The sequence below is a fragment of the Haliotis asinina genome, chromosome 12 (genome assembly GCF_037392515.1).
Source record: "Haliotis asinina isolate JCU_RB_2024 chromosome 12, JCU_Hal_asi_v2, whole genome shotgun sequence".
Taxonomy (NCBI): domain Eukaryota; kingdom Metazoa; phylum Mollusca; class Gastropoda; order Lepetellida; family Haliotidae; genus Haliotis; species Haliotis asinina.
In genome coordinates this window covers 49,386,004-49,410,174 of record NC_090291.1, presented here as the reverse complement: position 1 = coordinate 49,410,174, position 24,171 = coordinate 49,386,004, and the positions used below count along the sequence as shown (strand labels likewise).

Below are 24,171 nucleotides of genomic sequence, written 5' to 3'. Positions count from 1 at the left end.
CTAGAGGGAAAGTACCCGCAGTTCAATAAACATTAATTTCCTTAAACTTTGACACAAACAGGATCAGCCATGACCTGTGGCAAATTCAAGGGTCAGACTCTAATAGATTTGAGATTTAACACCCAAGTGAGCAGTCAGTGTTCCATTTCATCGTGAAACTTAACGTGATGGCGATGCCCCCCTTGTGTAAGTCCGTGGATGGCCACCGAAATTACGTTAGACATTGCCGGAGCGTGTTTGCTGTACTTACTCCTCAAATGTCAAGTAGAGACCCGACACCACATCTATTCCAGGATGTCAAATATTTTTTGTCATTTGTGTTTTTGTTTGGAAGCTTTTATGAGGTCAGTCTGGTTTAAACTTACACTTGTTGCTCTGGAAGGAACTGAGATACTTGAAGGACCAAATGGATGTTATTTTATGTCATGTAATTAATTATGTACCTGTCTCACAAGGGCATCTGGCAGTTGATTCTCAAAGGATGATTTAGCTTACATATTGTGCCAGCGTTATCTTGTATTTTAGCTGGGTTAGAACTGATCTTCAGTATCCCATGCTTGTCGTAGGAGGCAACTAACGGGATTGGGTGGTCAGGCTCACCGACTTGTTTCACTCATCATAGCTCATTTGTCTAGATCGATGCTTATGCTGTTGACCACTGGATTGTCTGTTCCTGACTTGATTATTTATAGACCTCTGCAATAAAGTTGGAATATTGCAGAGTGTGACATAAAACTAAACTTACTAACATTATTATCTTGGAATTTTGTATGTAGTTATCAGAAATATTATATTTTAATTTTGTATGCAAGTGTCTGAAATGTGCTTGTAAATAGCTGCACAAATACTGGTGTGTTGTTAGCGGTATTTACTACCTTACTCAAGCCAATGAAGTCTTACAAAGGGCGGCTGTTGAAAGCCTGTAACTGCTTCCTCATTTTCAGTATATATTTAGTTGATGAATTGTTTGTCAGGAAATGAACTCACTGTCAGCTTGTAAAATCACCTTATAAAGTCATGCAATGGTAATTTGCGCATGTTCACATTATTGTAATGCAATAGGGTTTTGTTTCCAACATATGAATTAAGTAACAGGTTATTTTGGGTATTTGTATTAGGAAAGTAATAGTGCATGAGCTATAATTTTTCTTTGCATTGGCATTTTTTCAGCAACATAATAATTAATCAATATGTGGAATGATAAATCTAGAACACTGTGCGAAATACACATTTCCTTAGAGGCTCATGCAGGTATTTGTTATGTTTACCACTTACCTTCAAATCCATAAGGGTGTGGTAGCCTACTGGGTAAAGTGTCCACTTGTCAGTTGTCCAGGTTCAATTCCCAACATGGGTACAATGTGTGAAGCCCATTTCTGGTGCTCCCCTCTTTGATACTGCTGGAATATTGCTAAATGCGGTGTAAAACCATACTCATTCACTCGCTCAAATTTGGGTTTTTATGGCCTTCAGTAAATTTCCCTGTAGATTTAAAGATCACAATAAGCTACATTGTTTTACTACTCTAAATCAGGGTCCAGTGTAGCCAGGACTTGCAGCTCTCTGAAGTATGTTGGTCCTGATACAACCAGACAACTTTGTATATTTCACATACTTCTGATTGTGGATTATGAACAGGCCAAATGTGTGAAGTATTGAATAGCTTGTGATGAAGGAAGGGAAATAATGCTTTGTGAAACATTGCTTTTGATAAGATCCTGGGTTCCTGAATGTGTTTGTATTATTATCCTCTGATAATACAGGTTCAAATGTTTTGTTTGTCAAGGGCATTACTGTGTTAGGATATGATATCGTCCCAGGGTGTGGCGGTGTCGTGATTGAATGAATGGTTCACTGTTACAAGACTTGGTTACAATGGCTTGCTGGGTCGTTAAAAAGCCACATGCAAATGAATTGGAACACCTCTGTCAAGGATGGACAAACAAGAATGGAAAATGCCGCAGCAACAAAAGATGTCTATTTACAGTATGAAATATGAAAGATGTGTATTATGTCATTTGAGAATTACAAGTTGACTGTTTCTTTTGATATGAACCTGAAGCCATAGTATTCGTCGTCAGTCTAGCTAGGTTGTGTAGAAGGTGTGTTTTTTCTTCTTCACTTTTCATAATAAGGTGAATCACTATTGTTGGGTGCTATTGACTCTTTATGTGGTGAGTTTTGTGTTGACACAGACACCAGGATGTGATGGATAGTGGCATCCAGGAAGAATACCACTGGCATTCAGTATTAGGGCTGGGACGAATCTAGACTTTCACCAAGGTATGCGACCATACACATGTAACACTTGTAGGTCTCATGAGTTGGTATCATGGCAAGGAATAATACATATACACGAATCAGGTATCCGACATACTATTACGTAACCGTATTCATTTACCCTGTGTGAGTCAAAGCCTTGACGAAGATAATTAGATAACCTTTAAAATGATCTGTGTACATGGACTGAAGCTGACTCAAATTTAATCTTCATTCAAACAAATAGGGGAGGTGGAGTATCCTATTGCATATTGTTAAAAGTGGCGTAATACTAAAGTCACTCATTGACTATAAGATCACTATGTGGAACACGGCGCTGTGGTACCATTTTACTAAAGTGGAGGCGAAATATGGCCTATATATTATGCTGCGTTATCACTCACTCAAACAAAAACATCTTTGTTTTAACATGTATACAAATAATCCATCCAGCATGATTAGTTACTGAACTACAACATGGTCAGAATGGCTCGCATGCATACATCATGTAAAAGACACATGATATTTAATTTAAGTGTGAAGAGTGACTGAGACACAACATGTACAAAAAGTAGATGTTTACCGGGGATGAATCACGTTTCATGCATGTACTGTAGAGTGTGCTTGGTACACTGTGTCAGGTACAGATACCTGCTGTAAGGTGTTGTTTTGACAAATTGACTGCCGCACAGGAAAGTCTGCATGACAGGATGTGTAGATTTATAAATTTCAGCCGACAAGGCCAGACCGATTTGAGATCTTGTTTCATACAGTCTCTTTGTCAAATTGGTTTGAAACTGGAAGCAGACTAGTGACTATATGAAACACTTTCTAGTATATTTTGGGTTTCCTCACACAACCCTTTTTGTAACTTGTTGTAATCAAAGACTTTTTGACATGCTACAAACGTCAAGATGTGAATTTGGAATGCTTATTGAAAAGCAAATTTTAATCACATTCAAGTAAATATCTCCACAGAGATTATAAAATAAGTTAAAAAAATTATAATGTTTCATGGTCTTGTTAAAAATGTTTGAGGTAGATATCTCAGGAAGAATGCGAATATGTGGCCTTGCCATGGGATCTGACTGAACCCAGTTGGCTTTCCATGGCATCATGTTTATAGTCGAGTACAAGCTAGAGAGTTATATGTGGTCTAATCTTAGTTAATTGTTTATAAAATCAGGACTGGGGCAGCGGGGTAGTCTAGTGGTTAAAGCGTTTGCACATCATGGCAGAGACAGAGGTTTAGTTCCCTATATGGATTCAATGTGTGAAGCCTATTTCAGGTGTCCTCAGCAGTCATACTGATGAAATGTTGCTTAAAGCTGTGTAAATTTGAACTCAACTCAAGCAATCAATCAGTTGATCAATCACTACCTACTGACATACATTGTATGAACATTCATAGCAGTCGAAGTAAACTTATCCTCAGTACTTTTCGTTACACTCCACCACTGAGTCTAACTAAACCTTATGGGAGGTCGCGTCAGGTAACCTTTGAGATTGACCAATCAGAACACAGCTTACCAAATCGCGAAAGTGCATATTCACACATACCTTTTGAACTTTTTATTTCGAAAAGGTTTGTACCCAAATGATTCCGAATGTAGCGTACGATCGCTTCCGGGTGATGCACATGGCGTATGTACAGCCATGACAACGGTGAGTAAACAGTACCTGAAAATAGTGTTTTTGACAATATTCAAGGATGATGTTTTGCGGAAATATTAGCTAATGGTAACCATGTCAACAGAAACCCCCCAAGCGTATATACTGCAGGTCAAATAACTGTTATATGCTGATTTTTGTTTGTGGAGAGATCTGTGTCGGTGACCTGAATATTTTGAAAGTCCTTCCGATCCCTAAATATTAGCCATTGTCTGATTGGTTAAATCTATTTAACTGTCTTGCATTTGATTGGACTGTGATTGGATGCTCAAAGGTTACCTGACACATTCATAGTTAATGTGAGCACAATCGTGAGTAGCTAATGTTATGATATATTGAACCTTTTTTTCAACAAAATGTAACAGGATATAAAAACATTCTGCATTCCCCACATGTGTGAAGCCCATTTCAGGCGTCCCATGCCGTGATGTTGGTGGAATATTACTAAAAGTGACATAAAACTAAATTCATTCACTCGCTCACTGAAATCAGGACTCATGAATGTCAGTCATGGAGATTTCGGGTTCTACCCTGATGTACCCATTTCACCCTGATGGTGTGGATTGATGCTTATAATATCAGTCACTGGATTGTCTGTTCCAGATTCAGTTGTCAGGGATTAGGAAAGGTAGGGACCATTGGCCATTTTGCAAATTAAATTAAAAATGGCCCATTTAGATTTTGAAGTTTACTGTTGATACAAGGGCATTGGCCCCTTCTAAGTTCAGAAAATGGCTAATAATGATGAAAATGGCTGATTGTCAAAGTTTTCTATCCCAGTCATAGAGCTGGATTGTTTAATGTGATGTCAGACAACTGGATTTTATGTGGATTTTTTAATATGAATTTCTGTCTTGACGAGGAAACTGTCACCTAGTAACTTAATACTGTTCAAATATCTGCTTTATCATAACAAGTTATAAAATGCGAGGATTTGAACGATATCTGATGCAGTGAAAACTCATTGACTAACACTGCAGTTTTTATGAACTATTGATCAGCCATTTTGAAAGTGTATTTTTAGGTAAAGAAGTACTTCTTCCATCGTGCAGTGTAGAATTTTTGGCAATATTTGACATTGTGACGAGGTGTATAGGCCTATCTGTCAAAGATTATAAAAAGTAATGTAAATCAGTCTGTTGACAGTATCTAAATAGACACATGCCTAGCGCTTCAAGCAGTACAGACACAGAATGTTTCTACTAATTTTTTTCTCTCTCTGTGGACTTTGTGTGGATTGTGTGATAAGTATATCGTGTGTTTTGATGAACTGAAGTTGAAAGATAATGTTTGTTTCCATTTCTTCAGGCCTTTTCACCATGCCGCCTGTTCGTGCTAGCAGCCCGAGTGCCTACAAAGGTGAGTGTTGTTCATACTTATCTCGATGTGTTTCAGGACTGATGGAGTGTCCCGGGTAAAACAGGCTTGTTATTTTAGCTGTCTAAAAATGACTGTGTGTCCTGGATAGAACAGGAGCTGTCTAACAAAGACAGGTTGTCCAGGATAGAACAGGGGCCATCTGACAAAGACAGGGTGTCCAGGATAGAACAGGGGCCATCTGACAAAGACTGGTTGTCCAGGATAGAACAGGGCCATCTAACAAAGACTGGTTGTCCAGGATAGAACAGGGGCCATCTGACAAAGACAGGGTGTCCAGGATAGAACAGGGGCTGTCTGATAAATACTTGGGTGTTCAGGATAGAACAGTGTCCATCTAACAAAGACTGGTTGTTCAAGAAAGAACAGTGGCTGTCAAACAAAGACTGGGTATTCAGGATAGAACAGGGGCCATCCAACAAAGACTGGGTGTTCAGGATAGAACAGGGGCCATCTAACAAAGACTGGGTGTCCAGGATAGAACAGGGGCCATCTAACAAAGACTGGGTGTCCAGGATAGAACAGGGGCTGTCGAACAAAGACTGGGTATTCAGGATAGAACGTGGGCTGTCTAACAAAGACTGGACGTTGGTGTAATTAATTTGTTTAAGAAAAGACCATTATTGTGTTGCTGCTTTCCAATATTTTTATGAGAGTTGCCACTTGCTGGTGTGCTAGTGGCATGTGTGAAATTGAAATTTCCCTACACATGCTTGTTGATTACCTGGCTGTTCTACAACCAAGTGTTCCCCCATGTGTTGGTTGTGGGTCATCATCCTCTGTGATTGTTGCTCAAGATATATGTCACTGGATTTCATGGTCCAGATTTAGTTATTGAAAGCCACAAAACATGTACTCTCTCGTTGCAACAGAAATACTCTGAGACCTATGAAGGTCCTGGGTAGAAGAGACCTTCAGCAACCTATACTTGCCATGAAAGGTCACTGTACTTGTCATCAGAGGCGACTAACAGGATCGGATGGTCAGGCTCATGTCATCGGTTCCCAATAGCATAGATTGATGCTCATGTTGTTGATCACTGGATTGTTTGGTCCAGACTCGATTAATGACAGACAGCCGTCATATAGCTGGAATATTGCTGAGTACGGCGTAAAACTAAAGTCACTCACTCAGAAATACTCTGACTTTGTTGCCTGTGGACATTTATTGCCGTAATCAGTACTGCAATCTTGTCCTTTGAACCTGTCATCAATCTAAAATCCTTAAAATAAATGTAGTTATAAGGTATTACCTGCAGTCAGATATTTAATCATCATTGTGCATTTTTAGTTGGTTATCCTTCTTCCTTAAGTTATTGTCGTGGAAACAATTTTCACATCTGTAGGTCGATGGACGGTATTGTGTCCTCTTCCTGGAATTATGAATGAATAGTCTTCTAATCATGGGTGAAGTTTCATTCTGACTTCTTCACACCATGTCCATTTCCCTGTGATCTGCTGTTTTTGTCTGCCTGTTTATGCCATTAGGAAACCATTAGGTTTCTCCAAAAAATATATCGTGAGTAATTTTGGCATTTCCCAGTTGATTGGTTTGAAAATGGGAAGATTGTTTTTCAGATGTAGCTAGCTCTACACAGTTTAGACAAGCATCCTGGTTAGTGTTAAAGAAAGATAGTTACTTCCCAAGTGGACTGTCAATTCAGGCTGCACAACTAGCTTGAGGGTTTTTGTCAGCATTGTCAGTGAAATTTGAAAATTGAAGATAATATTGTCAGAAATGTTTAAACATTAACTTTGAACCTCTGTGTTTGTGGGCCATATAAAGTATTCCTGCATCATATGTGCATGTTTCCTGTTACTATTATTCAGCTGAAGTATTGTAACACATTGAGCATGAAAGCAGTAACACAATATAATAATTTAAGTATTTGTAAAGAGATTAAGATTCTTCGGTTGTAATTGTAACAAACATTCTGTTCCATTTTCAGTGTTTACCAAGACCTGACTCTTTTATCTTTCTGTCCGTATTCTGCAAGGCTGGACGAAAGTGTTTCTTTGGGGAATTTTTCTCGATATAGGACAAGTCATATGACTTTGAGTTTATTTTCTTTTTGACAACAATTCATATTGAATACATAGTCACTGGTCCAGTAAGCAGGGTCTGCTTTGTATGACACGAGAAATGTGAAGCATATTTTTAATTAGTATGACTGACTCCTATGATTTGAAGTGACACTCCAATGCCCAAGATATTTTCTTCAAATTTTGTCTTTGCAGTGCTAATCATGTTTTAATTTTGATTTTGTCTTATTTTTCAGCTGGAGCAAAGTTTTCACTTTCTGGATATACAAGCAATCGAAAGCAGGAAGCCCAACCAGGTATGGCTGTTGTCAAGTGAATGTTTCTGTGATATATGTCTACTATCGATATTGTGGATTTTTGTTTAAAATGTTATAATAGCAAGGTTTTACATAGACTTTGAAAAAAGTTCGTCATTTTAACTCAGTGTAGAAGTTTTTGAATTAATTTGGAAAGATCATAACCGTATTAAATTAATCATTGCTAGTGTATTCCTGTAGTGCGTTAGTTTAATGAATATATTTATGGTAATTTGAAGCATAGTGCTTTGATAGAGCTGATCACCAGTGTCAGGTATTCTTTTCAGATGGAAATATTTGACAGACTAGTACAAATGTTGCTTTTAACGCCACAGAGTATGACCTTGATGATGAGTTTGTCCATACACTGTATAGAGCACCTTTCACAGCATTATTAGCATGGATCTGATATTAGTGGCTGGAAACAACAATGTGTATGTCTACTGTTGGCAAGTTCACGGACGTTTTCACTCAGTTTACCGTAAGCAATATTTAGTGAAACTTTTAACAGATATAATAAAATAAACTAAAAACATAGGTCAGGTGTATGCAAGTTATAACTAGACAGTTAAATTCCATGGTGAAATTGTGTATTAATATTCTGATTTGTTGACATGGTATTTCTGATGTTATCTGTTTATAGCAGTGGCTTTGTATCTATAGAACCAGAATGTTCTAGTAACAGTCAATATTTTTTGATTGTGAAGAGCAATCCATGCTGGTTGTATGAGACATCTGAGAAGATTGGGTGGTCATGCTCACTGATTTGGTTGAATCATATCCCAGTTGTATTAAATGATGCTTATGATGTTGATCACTGGATTGTCTGGTCCAGACTCAATTATTTACATACTTGGCCATATAGCAGGAATATTGCTGAGAGCATAGTTAAACAACCAACCAACTAACCAATTACATGTGATCTCCCCTTCTATGATATGTAATCATATATGAAGCTGAAAACTTCAAGTCAGCTTTGCTGTCGAACATCAAAAGGTTCAAGTAAAAGTGGATCTATTCAACGCCTCAGATGCCATTTTATAAACATTCCAATGGGAATGCTCCCCATCCTGTTATATCTGTTGGTGGTTGGTTCTCCATTGAGGCACCGGTGCTGGGATACAGGGCTTAGATTTTTGAAGCTCTCTCAGCACTAACATAGTCATATGCTTATTTATGGCACCAGGGCCCATTCTAAGTCCATGGGGTTAGTGCTCTCTTCATATAACTTCCAAAAAGATCCCTGTGTCATTCTAGCTTCTGTTTTTTCAGATGACGTTGACGGTGGACGGGAAGTGTTACACGTTTGTTACTCTGGAACCAGACACAGAGGAGATAGATCACATGATCACACATGTCGGGAAGTCTCTCAAGCAGATCTTCCCTTCATTCCCGTTAGAGTAAGTACACACAGGACTGGCCATGTTCTCATATCAACTGACTGGCTTGTTATGAGAATGTGGATGGGCATCAGGAGTATTGATCGTTTCCTTGAAACAATTCTCAGCTGTGTTATAACTTTCAATATTCATTCATATTAGTTCACATGGCAGAGGCTGGTGGGGTAGTGATTAAATGTTTGCTTGTCATGCTGAGGACCTTGGTTTGATGCCCCACATGGGTACAATATATGAAGCCCTTCTCTGGTGTCCCCTGCGGTGATATTGCTGGGATATTACTAAAATTGGCATAAAAGTAACCAACTCACTCACCCATATGTTGGGGATTTTTTGAATCAGGAATTTTCATGAAGGCTGTGAGATGAATTTGGTTAAGACTTCTTTCAGGTGTGACTTGCAATCATGAAACATCGGGTAATAGACGTATATTAAAAACAAGCAAAGACAATTGAATAACAACCTCCTAATTGTAAACTTATTACTTTGAGAGGTTAGGGAGAATGATTATTGTATAAGAACAAAACAGTTTGTGAGGAAATTAAATCTACAGAAACATAAAATGTGATTTGGAAACTCTCTAGAATATCAGCATTGTATTTGTGTTATCTTGCAGACGGTTAATAGTCAAACTAGAAGTTACACCGCCAGAAAGGTTGAAAACAATGTATGACATGATTAAGGAAATTGAAGGCAAAGAAGTTGGACCATGTGGAGGCTATGCATCGATGTACGCCTGCATGTGTGACTACCATTCCTTACCCTACAGGGAAGAAGTGGCGTGGGTAAGTGTTCTATATCAGTCCACTGTCCGTGTACACCTGCATGTGTGACTACCATTCCTTACCCTACAGGGAAGAAATGGCGTGGGTAAGTGTTATATATCAGTCCACTGTCCGTGTACACCTGCATGTGTGACTACCATTCCTTACCCTACAGGGAAGAAGTGGCGTGGGTAAGTGTTCTATATCAGTCCACTGTCCGTGTACACCTGCATGTGTGACTACCATTCCTTACCCTACAGGGAAGAAGTGGCGTGGGTAAGTGTTATATATCAGTCCACTGTCCGTGTACACCTGCATGTGTGACTACCATTCCTTACCCTACAGGGAAGAAGTGGTGTGGGTAAGTGTTATATATCAGTCCACTGTCCACGTACGCCTGCATGTGTGACTACCATTCCTTACCCTACAGGGAAGAAGTGGCGTGGGTAAGTGTTCTATATCAGTCCACTGTCCGTGTACACCTGCATGTGTGACTACCATTCCTTACCCTACAGGGAAGAAGTGGCGTGGGTAAGTGTTATATATCAGTCCACTGTCCACGTACGCCTGGATGTGTGACTACCATTCCTTACCCTACAGGGAAGAAGTGGCGTGGGTAAGTGTTATATATCAGTCCACTGTCCGTGTACGCCTGCATGTGTGACTACCATTCCTTACCCTACAGGGAAGAAGTGGCGTGGGTAAGTGTTATATATCAGTCCACTGTCCGTGTACGCCTGCATGTGTGACTACCATTCCTTACCCTACAGGGAAGAAGTGGCGTTGGTAAGTGTTATATATCAGTCCACTGTCCGTGTACGCCTGCATGTGTGACTACCATTCCTTACCCTACAGGGAAGAAGTGGCGTGGGTAAGTGTTCTATATCAGTCCACTGTCCGTGTACGCCTGCATGTGTGACAACCATTCCTTACCCTACAGGGAAGAAGTGGCGTGGGTAAGTGTTATATATCAGTCCACTGTCCGTGTACGCCTGCATGTGTGACTACCATTCCTTACCCTACAGGGAAGAAGTGGCGTGGGTAAGTGTTATATATCAGTCCACTGTCCGTGTACGCCTGCATGTGTGACTACCATTCCTTACCCTACAGGGAAGAAGTGGCGTGGGTAAGTGTTATATATCAGTCCACTGTCCGTGTACGCCTGCATGTGTGACTACCATTCCTTACCCTACAGGGAAGAAGTGGCGTGGGTAAGTGTTATATATCAGTCCACTGTCCGTGTACGCCTGCATGTGTGACTACCATTCCTTACCCTACAGGGAAGAAGTGGCGTGGGTAAGTGTTATATATCAGTCCACTGTCCACGTACGCCTGGATGTGTGACTACCATTCCTTACCCTACAGGGAAGAAGTGGCGTGGGTAAGTGTTATATATCAGTCCACTGTCCACGTACGCCTGCATGTGTGACTACCATTCCTTACCCTACAGGGAAGAAGTGGCGTGGGTAAGTGTTATATATCAGTCCACTGTCCACGTACGCCTGCATGTGTGACTACCATTCCTTACCCTACAGGGAAGAAGTGGCGTGGGTAAGTGTTATATATCAGTCCACTGTCCATGTACACCTGCATGTGTGACTACCATTCCTTACCCTACAGGGAAGAAGTGGCGTGGGTAAGTATTATATATGAGTCCACTGTCCACGTACGCCCACATGTTCAACTACTATAACACTTCCTTACTACCATTCCTGGGTAAATGGTGTATTCTTTAATGGACACTAAAAGTACAAGCCCACAGACATTTATTCTCTCAAATGTTTTGTCTTATTTAGAATATAAACATTATAAATGAATTGTTTATGTGTGTTTCAGGATGTAGATACCATATACTTATCTCAGGACTCAAGGGAGCTGTGCTTGCGAGACTTTGACCATTTAAATGGGAAGTAAGTCTGTTTGACTTTTTCACTTTTTAAAGAATGGCCGCCTAGAAATAGTGAATTGAGGAGATGATTCAAGCGTATGTTGTTCTACAGGTCATTACTCATTAGTAATCACTGGCCTTAGTAAGGCTGCCGTTATACAGGTTAAACATTGCAAAGTTATACAATAAACAAACAAATCCTCTTTCTGTAGCATGAGCCCTAGAGCCTGCTGAGTTGTCTCCCCTGATCTCCTGATAATGGAAGACATTAATGTCTCTTGACCTCCCCCGTCATTTGTAATTCTTGGATATGGCAGAAATAATGTACATATGGCCATACAAGAAAACTTAGCTACTTAGGGGAACACAAGTATGTACTTCATACACTAATCAGATACATTTATTAGAACTGATGTGTATATGTCTGTGTTTCAGGGACCTGGTGCCAATCATTTCAGCTCTTGAGCATAATTGCTGGTTTACTAAATTAAATGCAAACAATGTCAAGCTGGTGAGTAGAACATTTCACCAGTAACATCTGAATGATTTTCTGTATAGAATCTACATCTCCATATAAACCAGTTATTATCCTTATGGTTGTATCAGGATATGATTTCATGTTTACCCCTTGCGCCAGGTGCAACCAAGTGAATCAGTCAGATTACACCATCAAAATATTGTTACCTACACTCAATGCAACTTGACAATTTACAGGTTCCCTGAAATTTTACATGCCACTCTCATTTGTGACCCTGAGATGGGTCATCAGTTCAGTAAGCAAATCAAATGCTACTAGTTTTTTCATGTATCTTATTTTAGCCGTTGGTTTTAAATGCACTAATCATTTTGTCGACCTGTTTTACTTTGGTCTTTTTGTTAGTTTTGTCAGTCAGTGTAAAATGGTTACATTGCTGCTGCAGACATCTGAAGCTGCCAATGAGATTTTACAAGTGATGAAGCGTAATTCTGTGATAGAGGAACTGGGACTCTGCAATACAGGAATCAAAATGTAAGTTTCTCATCCTTCTCTTGGGAACAAGGAGCAGTGGGGTAGCCGAGTGATTAAAGCAATTGCTCGTCACACAGAAAAGCCAGGGTTCGATTCCTCACATGGTCACAATATGTGAAGCCCGTTTCTGGTGTCCCCCACCATGGTATTGTTGGAATATGGCTAAAAGCAGCGTAAAACGCCAGACACTCACTTCAACCCTAGGATAGCGGACTGGTTATCATGAAACAATAGGCATGGGTTAAAACCCCAAGATAGGTACAGTGTGTAAAACCCCAAGATACATACAGTGTGTAAAACCCCAAGATATGTACAGTGTGTGAAATTCCAAGATACGTACAGTGTGTAAAACCCCAAGATATGTACAGTGTGTGAAATTCCAAGATACGTACAGTGTGTAAAACCCCAAGATATGTACAGTGTGTGAAATCCCAAGATACGTACAGTGTGTAAAATCCCAAGATACGTACAGTGTGTGAAACTCTTGAGGCCCTGCTGTGACATTTGGTTTGTGTGGGATTTACAGAACGTGGATTTCCTTGTAGAAGGGGGCAGTCTGCTTGCGGGTTTGGGCAACTGCTATGTCCATGAACTTCCTCACTTCTGGCTTACAGTCTTCAGGGGCAGCAACCCTGTGGTTAGAGCAGTACCTTCTTATGCTGGTGGCAGTGGTTTGAATGTTTATGTGGAAACTATTTCTTGTATCCCTATGTTGGTGAAGTATTTCTGAAGTGTAGAACACACTTTCACCCAATGGGTGTTAACATGTTGTCATGTTCATAGTAACACCCACTGACAGTTCACCATATCTCACCCTACCTTTACAAGTGGTCTACAAATTGTTCCCTTACCGCTCCATTCAGACAATTGTCGTTTAGCTTCGTTTATGCAAGGGATACCCTAGAGAGTCAAATTGTTTACTTGCATAACTTGTGTCTGATTTCAGAGATTTTATACAGAAACTGTCAACTGCCTTATTGTCTAACAGTGGTACCCAGCTGTGTCGAGTCGACCTGTCAAATAACTTCCTAGAAGATAGAGGTATAGTCTGTTGTCAGTCTGGCTTGTGTCTAAGAGTGATATTATTGCAACTTTGTTAGAATTAGCAATAAACCCTATATACTCAAAGACATGACATCCTTTCACAAAGCACCAAGGTCATTGTAAGTTACTAAGGTAACCTTAGTCCAATGTTAAAGGAAGTGAGTTAATGTTAACTAAAGGTTGCTTCATGAAAAGAGCCCCTCATAAGAGAATATATGCTGTCTTTAAACCTTGGTTTATTTTGATTTAATTATAAAGTATATGTGTAAGAAAGATATGGAAAATGTCATGTGTATCTTTTGTTTCAAATGGAAAATCTGTGTACCTTCTCTTGTGTCTGTCATACAAAATTTGATGAGGAAAGTTATGGGGATATTCCAATTGCCAGAAGGTATGCTGATACCCGTGGGTGCAACAGTTAGCTGATGAAAGACCCCTGTTTCAGGTGTGCATCACTTAATGGGTTCGTTAAGTAACCAGGCCAAGGGTCTGGTATACCTGGACGTGTCCAAGACAGGGATGACAACGAAAGGCCTTAACAGGATAGCTGATACGATGGGGGGAAGTGCCTGTATCCCAAACACCCTCCGGACCCTCAAGCTGGCTGAGAATGGACAGAAAGGAGAAGATCTAACAGTAAGAAGAGAGCACATTGTTACATCGAGGAATTTTTATTTTCATCTTGCCTTAAAGTTGATTTATAACATAAGGGGTTGTCCATTACCTGTGAGTTTTAGCTTACCTGACTGTTTCCATGGTGATGGTGATGGGTTAATTTGTTTAAAAGCTTCTAAATCAGATTTTCATCTACCCTGTACTTATTTAATCTGCCCTTCATTACAGGAACATTGTCAGCAAGAGATAAATGTATTATCAATCCTTTAACTGTTTGCAGTGATAGCAGTTGCTTGTTAAGCTTCACAGATTATTGACAGTCTAAGTAAACTTAGCCCCAGTATTCTTTGAAAACCTAGTAGGAGGTTGCATCAGGTAACCTTTGAGCGACTTATGACTATCCAGTCAAATGCGAGACGGTTAAATGGATTTAACCAATCAGACAACGGCTACTGTTTAGGGTTTTTTTTGACTTACAAAAAGCACTGGTCACTGACATTCATCTCTCAACAATAAATATCCGCAAAAAACACTGATCTTTGACCTGTAGTATATATGCTTTTTGGTTTCTGTTGACATGGTTACCATTAGCTAATATTTCTGCAAGCTGACTTCCTTGAATATTGTCAAAAATGCTATTTTCAGCAACTGTTTATTCACTGTTGTGGCATGCTCCATGTGCGTCACCTGGAAGTAATCGTAGAGAAAATAGCATTCTGAATCATTCAGGTACAAACCTTTCCATGGGTAGAAGTTCAGAGGGTGTGTGCGAATGTCCACTTTCGTGATTAGGTAAGCTGTGCTCTGATTGGTCAATCTGAAACGTTACCTAACGCGACCTCCCACTAGGTTTTTTTAGATACAGTGTGGGAGTGTAACGAATAACACTGGGGCTAAGTTTACTTAGACTGGCATTACTGACCACCTTAGTTCTCCAAAACAATGTCATCAGGAGCCCTTACCTGTGAGGATCTGTGTTACAAGAGGTCTTCAGTAAACCATGCTTGCCATAAGGTATTGGGATCGGGTGGTCAAAAACACTGATTTGGTTCACACACATCGTCATATCCCAACTGTGTAGAAAAAAGCTCATGCTGTTGATCACTAGATTGTCTGATCCAGACAAGTTTACTTACAGACTGCTGCCATGTTGCTGGAATATTTTTGAGTGTGGTGTAAACCAACCAACCAGCCAGCCAACCAACCAACCAACCAGCCAACAACCAAGCAATCTCCAAGAAACATGATTATTATTATTTTGTGTTTTTCAGCAAGTGTTCAACTTCCTGGCCCATCCGAACGGCCTCACTCACCTTGATCTATCCTACACTGACTGTACCCTTGATATGGTAGGTGCTGGGGTGAGTGAGTGTGTTGGATTTTATGCTGTTTTGAACATTACAACTGTTAAGTCACAGCGAGTCTGCCTGATACAGGAGGAAGGACATTAGCCCAGTGTTACGCAAATATTTACTGCTTTTGAGGGACCAACAGGCATGGTTTTGGTTCTGACATTATTAGTGTAAATTTTGGATTTGAACCCATGAGTGGATCTGGAAATGCCTAAGGGATGCAGCACAGTGAAGTAACTTATACAACTGGACCATGCGTGTCCGGTATGTCGTGGAACTTTGAATATTTCACGGCTGTGTCAAAATATGTCTATCCCAGGCAGGTATTAGATAAAGACCTTAATTGAAGTGTTCCAACAAAACATGTTGTGTCTTTTAGCATCATTTAGAAGTTGTTACAGTGGCCAAGATCTTTCATGGATAAATCTCCTTTAATCTTTTACTCTCAATGGTTCGGGGTCATTCCAGTGAACTGATGAAGGGATCTGGAATAACCCTGAAACATGGTGTGTGAAGGATTAAAGAAGATTTATCCATAAAAGATCTTGGTATGTCCAGAGGGTTGAATATCAGAATTTTACTAGAGTTACCTCCCATGTGCCCATACCTTTCAGTCAACTATGGTGTGAACATGAATCATGCATGTGGTTCATCCTCTTTGGTTGTTGGTGTGCCTGTAGGACATGATTTGTTAGAAACACTTTAATTGAGATTTTTATCTGAAACCTGATCGGAATTGACATTTTTTGACATGGTGGTGAGATAATCAGCTGGGTGCTTATCTTGAGTTATTGTGGAAAAGTTGATGTTTTGTAATGACTATCAACAGAATAGCATGGCATGAGATGTGAACATCAAGTGATTTTAGATTCAGAAAGTCATAATAGAATGATCGTTTTTTTAGTAATTGAACTCATTCAAGTCAGAACATCTCAAAACTGAGGTTGTATTAATTTGATACAAATTGTATTACTGGTCAAATTGTATTAAAAATACATACATCCATGTTGTGAGAACAGAACATACTTTTCAGGGCAAGTTAAGACCTATTTAACAATCACCTACTCCCAACTTTTGATGAGGATTGATGGTGTTAGTATGAATCTAGGCCAGCCTTGGTCAGTGTTTGAACCATTGGAGGGTTTTCCTCCTCTCAAAGGTGTTTAACAATCAACAAACTTAAAGTACATTTATCTGTAGAACACAAAACAACAAATGTCACAATGTCTTTTAGTGGCACTTAGAAGTTGTTATAGTTGACCAAGATCTTTAAATTTTCTTTTGATCTTTTACACACAGTATTTCAGGGTCATTTCAGATCCCTTCATCAGGTGAATATACTTTAAATATACTTTAAAGTTTGAAAATGCATACATCCATGTTCTTTGAAGAGAATGTACCTTTCAGGTGAACTGATGAAGGGATCTGATACGACTCTGAAATGTGTATAAAAGATTAAAAGAGGAATTATCCATAAAAGATCTTGGTCAACAAATGTCACATGTAAATGTTGATGCTGTTTACATTCCAGTTGTTTGGAGCACTGCAGCGAGGATGCTGTACGAGTTTAATTCACCTGAATGTTTCTCACGTGACCTTCACCCACAAGAAAATGAAGGACGTTCAGGTCCCAACCAGCCTCAAACAGTTCTTCGCTACAGCGTGTATGCTGGAGCACGTCAACCTGTCCAGTACAAAACTTCCCCCAGAAGCAGTCAAGTAGGTTGATATAGTCAAGATTCCGCGAATTGCGTTTTGTGATATTGTGACCAAGGTCATGTCAGAAGTAGTAGTCAATCAATAATCATGAGGTCATGAGAGAGTGAGTACAAGATGTGAGATAGGATAAATATTATTTATGTACAATTAATAGTTAAAATTTTAAAGTTTTTGACGAAAGGAAACGAATAAAGGAACACCTGATAGTACAAGTATTGCTTTATTCTTTCCCAGGATTTCACCCACATTGCCATACAAAGTTTGTGAAGAAACCTGGAAAGGTATAAAGGAACACTTGCACTTTCAGGTGTTCTCATATTTGTTTCCATGAGCTTATAGTCAAATATTTTTGGGAAATCCCTCATGGTGGGAGACATATTGTCAATGGGCTAACCAAAAATATGACAAACATTACAGGACAGTATTCGTTTTCCATACATTTGTGCAGTATAAACCTCTGACCCAACTGGCTGTGGGGTAACCTATTTAACCTAGTGGTTAAAGTGTTTGCTCAACACACTGAAGACTTGGGTTTGATTCCCTATATGGGTAGAGTGTGTGAAGCCCTTTTCTGGTGTCCCCCTCTGTGGTATTGCTTTAATATTAATAAAAGCGGCATAAAAATAAACTGACTTTGTTATGACCTTTGCTGTAGTAAATGACCTAGATTCCCATCATCTATGCAAGTTATTTATGTAAAAATTATCCTGAAAAAGTTGTTAAGTAATGGGAACTTCAAACCCTGTGGAACATCTGGAGTTTCTGCTTGGAGGGGCCCATGAAGGTCCCGGGGTAGAATAGTCCTTCAGCAACCCATGCTTGCCATAAAAGGTGGCTATGCTTGTCGTTAGAGGTGACTAGCGGGATCAGATGGTCAGGCTCGCTGACTTGGTTGACACATGTCATCGGTTCCCAGTTGTGCAGATTGATGCTCGTGCTGTTGATCACTGGATTGTCTGTTCCAGGCTCAATTATTTACTGACTGCTGCCATATGGCTGGAATGTTGATGAGTGAGGCATAAAACAAAACTCACTCACTCACTCTTGTGGGACTAAAGCATTACTGTAAACACAGGGTGGCAATGAAAACAACATGACACTTCTTCACTTCACATTATTTTCGAGTATTAGCATAAATTATAAATTGTAATGCTCTCTTGGGTTTGGGTAGCCAGGTGGTTAAAGTATTGGCTTGTCACACTGAAGGCCTGGCTTTGATTCCCCACATGGGTACAATGTATGAAGCCCATTTCTGGTGTCTGCTGCCATGATATTGCTGTAATATTGGTAAAAACTGCGTAAAACCTCACTCACTCATTCACTCTAATTGAGAGTGTTGCATTTGTTTTTTAGAGAGTTGCTGCTTGGAATATCCAGTAACAGACACATTCACAACCTTCACCTTGACCTCAGCAGCAACGACCTTCAAGGGCAGGGAACACATAACATTGCGGGTTGCATCAGCGAGATTAAAAATCTCGCCAGTCTTGACATCAGCAACAATGGTGAGCTGGGAACATGCAGGCAGGAGGATTAAATGTTGCTTTTGTCATATAAACATCAACATTTTCAGAATGTTGGCAGTGATTTTAGAAATGGAACAAGTTGACTAAGACATGAGAGTATTGTATTGATTGCTGGATGTTAACTTCAGTTTGTTCCTGGTCTGGAGGAACTCAAGTAGCAAGTGTAAGCCCTGGGCACTGAGTCTCCAGAATGCACAGCCTTTCCAATTAGTGCCAGGTTCCTATAAGCTTGCTGAAGATTAAGCCTGTGCAGGTTTAGCACTGTTGTATCATCAACATATGTGTTGTGAAATAAGAGATAACATTTGTATGTTGGTTTTCCCTTTGTGATATTTGTGTGAAATATATGTTTGTGATGTGATTGCAGGGTTTGATTCCGACCTCAAGTTGCTGTTACCAGATATAGCCAAATGTCAGTCACTGAGACACCTGGCAATAGGACGAAACTTTCAGGGTGTAAAACCAAAGTAAGTTGCAGTGGATTTGATGAATGTTGTCATTGTATTATTTGAGTGACCGACATACTATCATGGACCGCCACTGTGGTCTGGTGGATCGTCGCTAGTAGATCGCTTCTATGAACTGATGGATCAGCTCCACAGTTTAGTGGACCAGCTCTGTCATCTAATGGATGGAATGTCTGCTCAGCAACCTTTTCCTGAGTGCAGACGTGAAAATTGAAAATAAAAAAATTCTACAATCACCTTTGTGTGTATACCTGTGGTACCCTAGTGTTATCGGATGATCCTGACTGTGTGACTTTATTCAACAGTTACAATGTGTGACATGTCTAAAAGTGTCATCACTTTTGTACATCATTGCCATCTTAGTAACTACAGTAGCCATTGTGACTGTAGGCTAAGTGCAGCATTAGCTGTGCCAGTCGTCTTATTTAAAATCCATCCTGCATGTCTTTGGTTAGGTATGACATTGTTTAAATCCTTGCTGTTTTATGAAATGTCTCACATCTTGTTCATCCACAGGAACATGTTGTCAGTCCTTGACCCAGTGGTGCAGCTTATTCAAGAGGAGGAAAGTGTGAGTAGAGCAGATGCCAACAATAATTCACTGCTTCTTTTGTGGACTATTTTGACTTATTTTTAAAAATCAGATTGTTATTGCATTCTCTTCAGTCTTACCTCAAGTTTTCAGTAAAAGACCAACAAACGATGTTGCCTTCTGCTTCTAGTCAGCTTCTGATTGGTTGGTTTTTGTCTTATTTAACATGGCTCTGTGCAAAATACTCATCTTGTTGGAAAGCACAAGTAAAATCTGTAAATCATCATCATCATCATCATCATCATCATCATCATCATCTTTACAGTCTCTGGAGAGTCTGTCCCTTGCTGACTCGCGTCTGAAGGCGGACACGGCTTACGTCATCAACGCCCTTGGCAGCAACACCTCCCTTACCACCATCGACCTCAGGTATACACACATCCTGTTCCTGGAGATGTGGATTAAATGAAGTTTGTGTTAAACGAATACTTAATGTTTGGTTTGACATGTTTTTAGTGTATGTGTGCTGTACCTACTTTGTTTTTCAAAAGCAAATGTGTTCTAGTTGAGATCTGTGAAAGTGCTTGTGCTAATAAATTCACAATTACAGCTTGTATATCATGTAAGAGAGAGTGTATTATAATTTTGTATGGATTACAAATGACTCTAGTAAGGGGTACAGGATTTTATGAACTAAATTCTTTCTACCAGGAGACCGGAGGTGGTTGTGTACAAGAAGTTTATGGCACAAGTTGGAATTTACTTTGTGAAGGTTTATGGTGTTAAGTTGATGTAATTCTGTTTCAGTGGAAATCTAATGGGCGACATCGGGGCGAGGATGCTGGCAAAGGCACTGCAGATCAACACCAAACTCCGCACCATCCTCTGGGACAAGAATGGTACCACAGCTCAGGGATTTGAAGACATTGCTGAAGCTTTGGAGAAGTAAGTTGTCTGAGATACAAAAACACAACTCATCAATATTGTCTGGGGCAAAGGGTGGGTGGACAGTGGGGTAGCCTAGTCACCCTGAAGATCTGGGTTAGATTCCCAGCATGGATACAGTATGTGAAGCCCATTTCTGGTGTTCCCTCTTGTGATATTCCTGGAATATTGCGGCGTAAGCGGCGTAAAACCCTACTCACTCACTCTGGGGCAGTGGAAGTGGTCAACAGAGAGTGTTTTGAGTTTGAATGGTTTCATGGGTAACTGACAAGTACCGTGATAGATCAAGGCTACAACATAAATCCCTTGTGTTGATAATGACACATATTTTAAAACAGGTAACCTGACTGGTTCTTATTAGTTAAGACCTAAGGTTGCCATAGTTTTGGAATGTTCGAGTGAAACAGACTTAAATAGTTATTTTTCCTCGTCCTGACTCAGGCTTACTATGCTTTTCTCCTTCCTCTATGCGAAGATAGTGGAACACTTCAAATCCCGTGAAGTTCCCTACTAACAGAAGTGGACGTACAATACACTTACCCACAGGGAACCTCCCTTTCCTGCCACATGCTGGTCACAGGACTGACAATGCTTATCACTGTCTCTTTCATCGCGCGACAAGGACGGTTAGAGGCACTACTGTGAAACGTTTTTGGTCATATTTCGACGGTGTCCCTAATCTCTGAATGACTCAGAAACACAAGACTGCTCTTGTTGGTCAGTTTCCAAGTGTGCGGGAACACAACAAGCAAACATGGCAGACAGGAAAGAATTTCTAAAACCATTTTCGAGTTTTCCGAACACATCAACATATCAACTGACAAAACAATATCTCGCAATATTTGCACAATGAGAGCCGTCTTGTGTTTCTGAGTCATTCAGAGATTACGGACACTGTCGATGTTTAATGAAGAGAGGCTAGACGTTCGATCAAAGCATTAGGGTAGTGCACATGCGAGGGTCAGGTTCAAGTATGACAAGCAGGTAGACAAATTTAATAGTATGAACAGGGAGGTAAAAGACTGACCTACAAGTTCAACACATTTTGGGGGTGAAAAATGCACTGAACTGCACTTTGCAATAGTTGGGTTGTGCAGTTTTGGATCGCGAATGTCACACCTTGTGTGTTTTATGTAAGGAGTGTAGTAGTAGAATTTCCTAAAAAAAAATCCATTTCTTCACCAATTGGTTCAAATTTTAAATATATGTAAATTATAGCATCTAAAAACATTATACGATTGCAAAATCTAGATTTATGTTTTTGAAAATTATTGTCCAAACAGAGATTTCAAGTGTTCCACTATCCTCGCATAGATAGAGGAAATAAGCATAAGTCAGGGTAAGTATGAAATATCAATTTTATTCAGAAAATTACATAATTGTCCTGTGTATTTGATACTTGGTACCCAGGACAGAATTTGATCTGTTTTGTCCAGTGTTCATTGACTTGACATTAACCTCTCTAAAAGTTTAAAACCTGACTTGTATCTTCACTTCCAGAAACTTCTCACTACACAAGATGCCGTTCCCTGTGAATGATGCCTCTGTCACCATGAAGACGCAGCCTGAGAAGACAGAGACAGCCTTACAGAAAGTGAGTCTGTACCCTTCACTCTTGTAAATAGGATCCCAGCTATGTTGCTGCTTGGTAAAATGACATAAGAAATGGTCTTGGTGGAGAGGTTGCCGAAGATGATGATCTAATAATTACCTCACTGTGGACTTAAAAAGATAGACTTGTACCAATGTGGATCATGTGTCATGTATGATCCTAGATTTCAGATGCTTAATCAATGTGATCACAGTGATGTGATCTTGTAATGTCCTAAATCAGGACTGGAACATGTGATTAATCCTAATGTGATTGTTGCCAGATTGAGTCTCTGCTTCAAAGGAACCACAGCCCGAGGAAGTGCGCGTCGGACCAGCTGTATCGCCTTCAACAGGGCTTCCTCATCAGCTCCACACAGCAGGTAGGACTGGTGCCTTGTCTCTCCTCGCTTGTTCTCTGATACTATCCTTCATACTTGCCATGTATGGAGGGCAAGAAACATATTGTCCCTGTATTATATCCCTTTCAATAGATGAGTGACTGGGTTTACTTTTTATGTATAGAAGAAAACATGCCTCCGAAGTTTTGGTAGACAATGTAAAACCGAAGGGGGAAGGAAATCTCATGGGGGTCCGCAATGGTTTTACATTTTCTACCAAAACCTCGGAGGCGTGTTTTCTCTAACATATATATCGTCATTGATGGGTAATTACAAAGTAGATGATAATTTAATGAAGCTACATAACAATAACTGAAACGTGCATAAAATCAATTTAATGACAGTAACTTTAAGTAGATAATTTAACCCCTCAACCATTGTCGGCTAGGTGGCAGTGTGGTAGAGCGTCTGCCTATGGATGGGAGGATTGTGGTTCCAATCCCGCTTCAGAAAACCTTTGTATTATGAGTTTAATCTTGAATCATATTTTTCAATTGACTTCAAACACTCATGTATCATTTGAATGTTGATGTTCACATAAAGTTAGGAAAAGAAAACCCAGGGAAGACGAAAAATAGAACCGCTCCCTCCAAAACAAAAACCTGAAATGCGGTTATTTTGGGAAAAACAAGAGATGACCTAATATATAATGATAAGCACACTTTAGGTTTATATGCTGCGTTTAGCAATATTCCAGGGATAACCAATAATGGGCTTCATACATAGTACCCATGTAGGGGAATTGAACCGGGGCCTGTGGCATTTGGAGCAGAATCTTGAACCATTAGGCTACCCCACCACCCCCTCCATCAATAGAGAAGTCATATGATACTTGATACATTTTTCAATGGAGATAAATGTTAGCAGCTTCAAATATGTTTTGTTCAAATATATTTTGAAACCATTTCACTTTTTTGCCTTATGTGATTTATATATAGGGAAGAAAGAGTATTCGTTTTCCACTCATGCTTTCCTATTTCATTAAAGAGTTAATTGGCTGTGAGTGAAAGATTGTGTATTAATTACTTGTTTTTGACAGCTGACAAAGATGTTTAGAATATGTTAAACAATCATTACAAAGAGTTGTCAGTATGCTCTGTTGCTGCTGCAGATGGTGGACAGACTGGTAGTCCAGGTACAGGACACTGTGAATGCCCTGAGCTACAGTCCGAGTGAACACTTCAAGGAAGACATCGAACTGGCGGGACGAGTTATCAAGGATGCAGACAACTCAAAACAGGTACACTGCAGCTGTTGACAGTAACACAAAATAGAGT

General features: G+C 39.8%; 1 protein-coding gene across 2 annotated transcripts in view; it reads left to right on the top strand.

The window, feature by feature from the left end:
- Positions 1-24,171, top strand: part of LOC137257657 (F-actin-uncapping protein LRRC16A-like) — an 80,288-nt gene that overhangs the window by 28,426 nt on the left and 27,691 nt on the right. The window contains exons 3-21 of one of the 2 annotated variants that reach the window (XM_067795016.1): positions 5,239-5,289; positions 7,586-7,645; positions 8,918-9,045; positions 9,659-9,827; positions 11,643-11,716; positions 12,130-12,205; positions 12,615-12,703; positions 13,650-13,744; positions 14,193-14,383; positions 15,634-15,711; positions 17,246-17,433; positions 18,787-18,938; positions 19,327-19,426; positions 19,943-19,997; positions 20,284-20,387; positions 20,766-20,903; positions 22,404-22,497; positions 22,778-22,876; positions 24,006-24,134. In XM_067795016.1, coding sequence (XP_067651117.1) covers positions 5,239-5,289; positions 7,586-7,645; positions 8,918-9,045; positions 9,659-9,827; positions 11,643-11,716; positions 12,130-12,205; positions 12,615-12,703; positions 13,650-13,744; positions 14,193-14,383; positions 15,634-15,711; positions 17,246-17,433; positions 18,787-18,938; positions 19,327-19,426; positions 19,943-19,997; positions 20,284-20,387; positions 20,766-20,903; positions 22,404-22,497; positions 22,778-22,876; positions 24,006-24,134 — 2,070 coding nt within the window. Of the gene's footprint in view, positions 1-5,238; positions 5,290-7,585; positions 7,646-8,917; positions 9,046-9,658; positions 9,828-11,388; positions 11,443-11,642; positions 11,717-12,129; positions 12,206-12,614; positions 12,704-13,649; positions 13,745-14,192; positions 14,384-15,633; positions 15,712-17,245; positions 17,434-18,786; positions 18,939-19,326; positions 19,427-19,942; positions 19,998-20,283; positions 20,388-20,765; positions 20,904-22,403; positions 22,498-22,777; positions 22,877-24,005; positions 24,135-24,171 lie in introns of those variants that run through there. The other variant, XM_067795017.1, reaches the window with a different exon arrangement.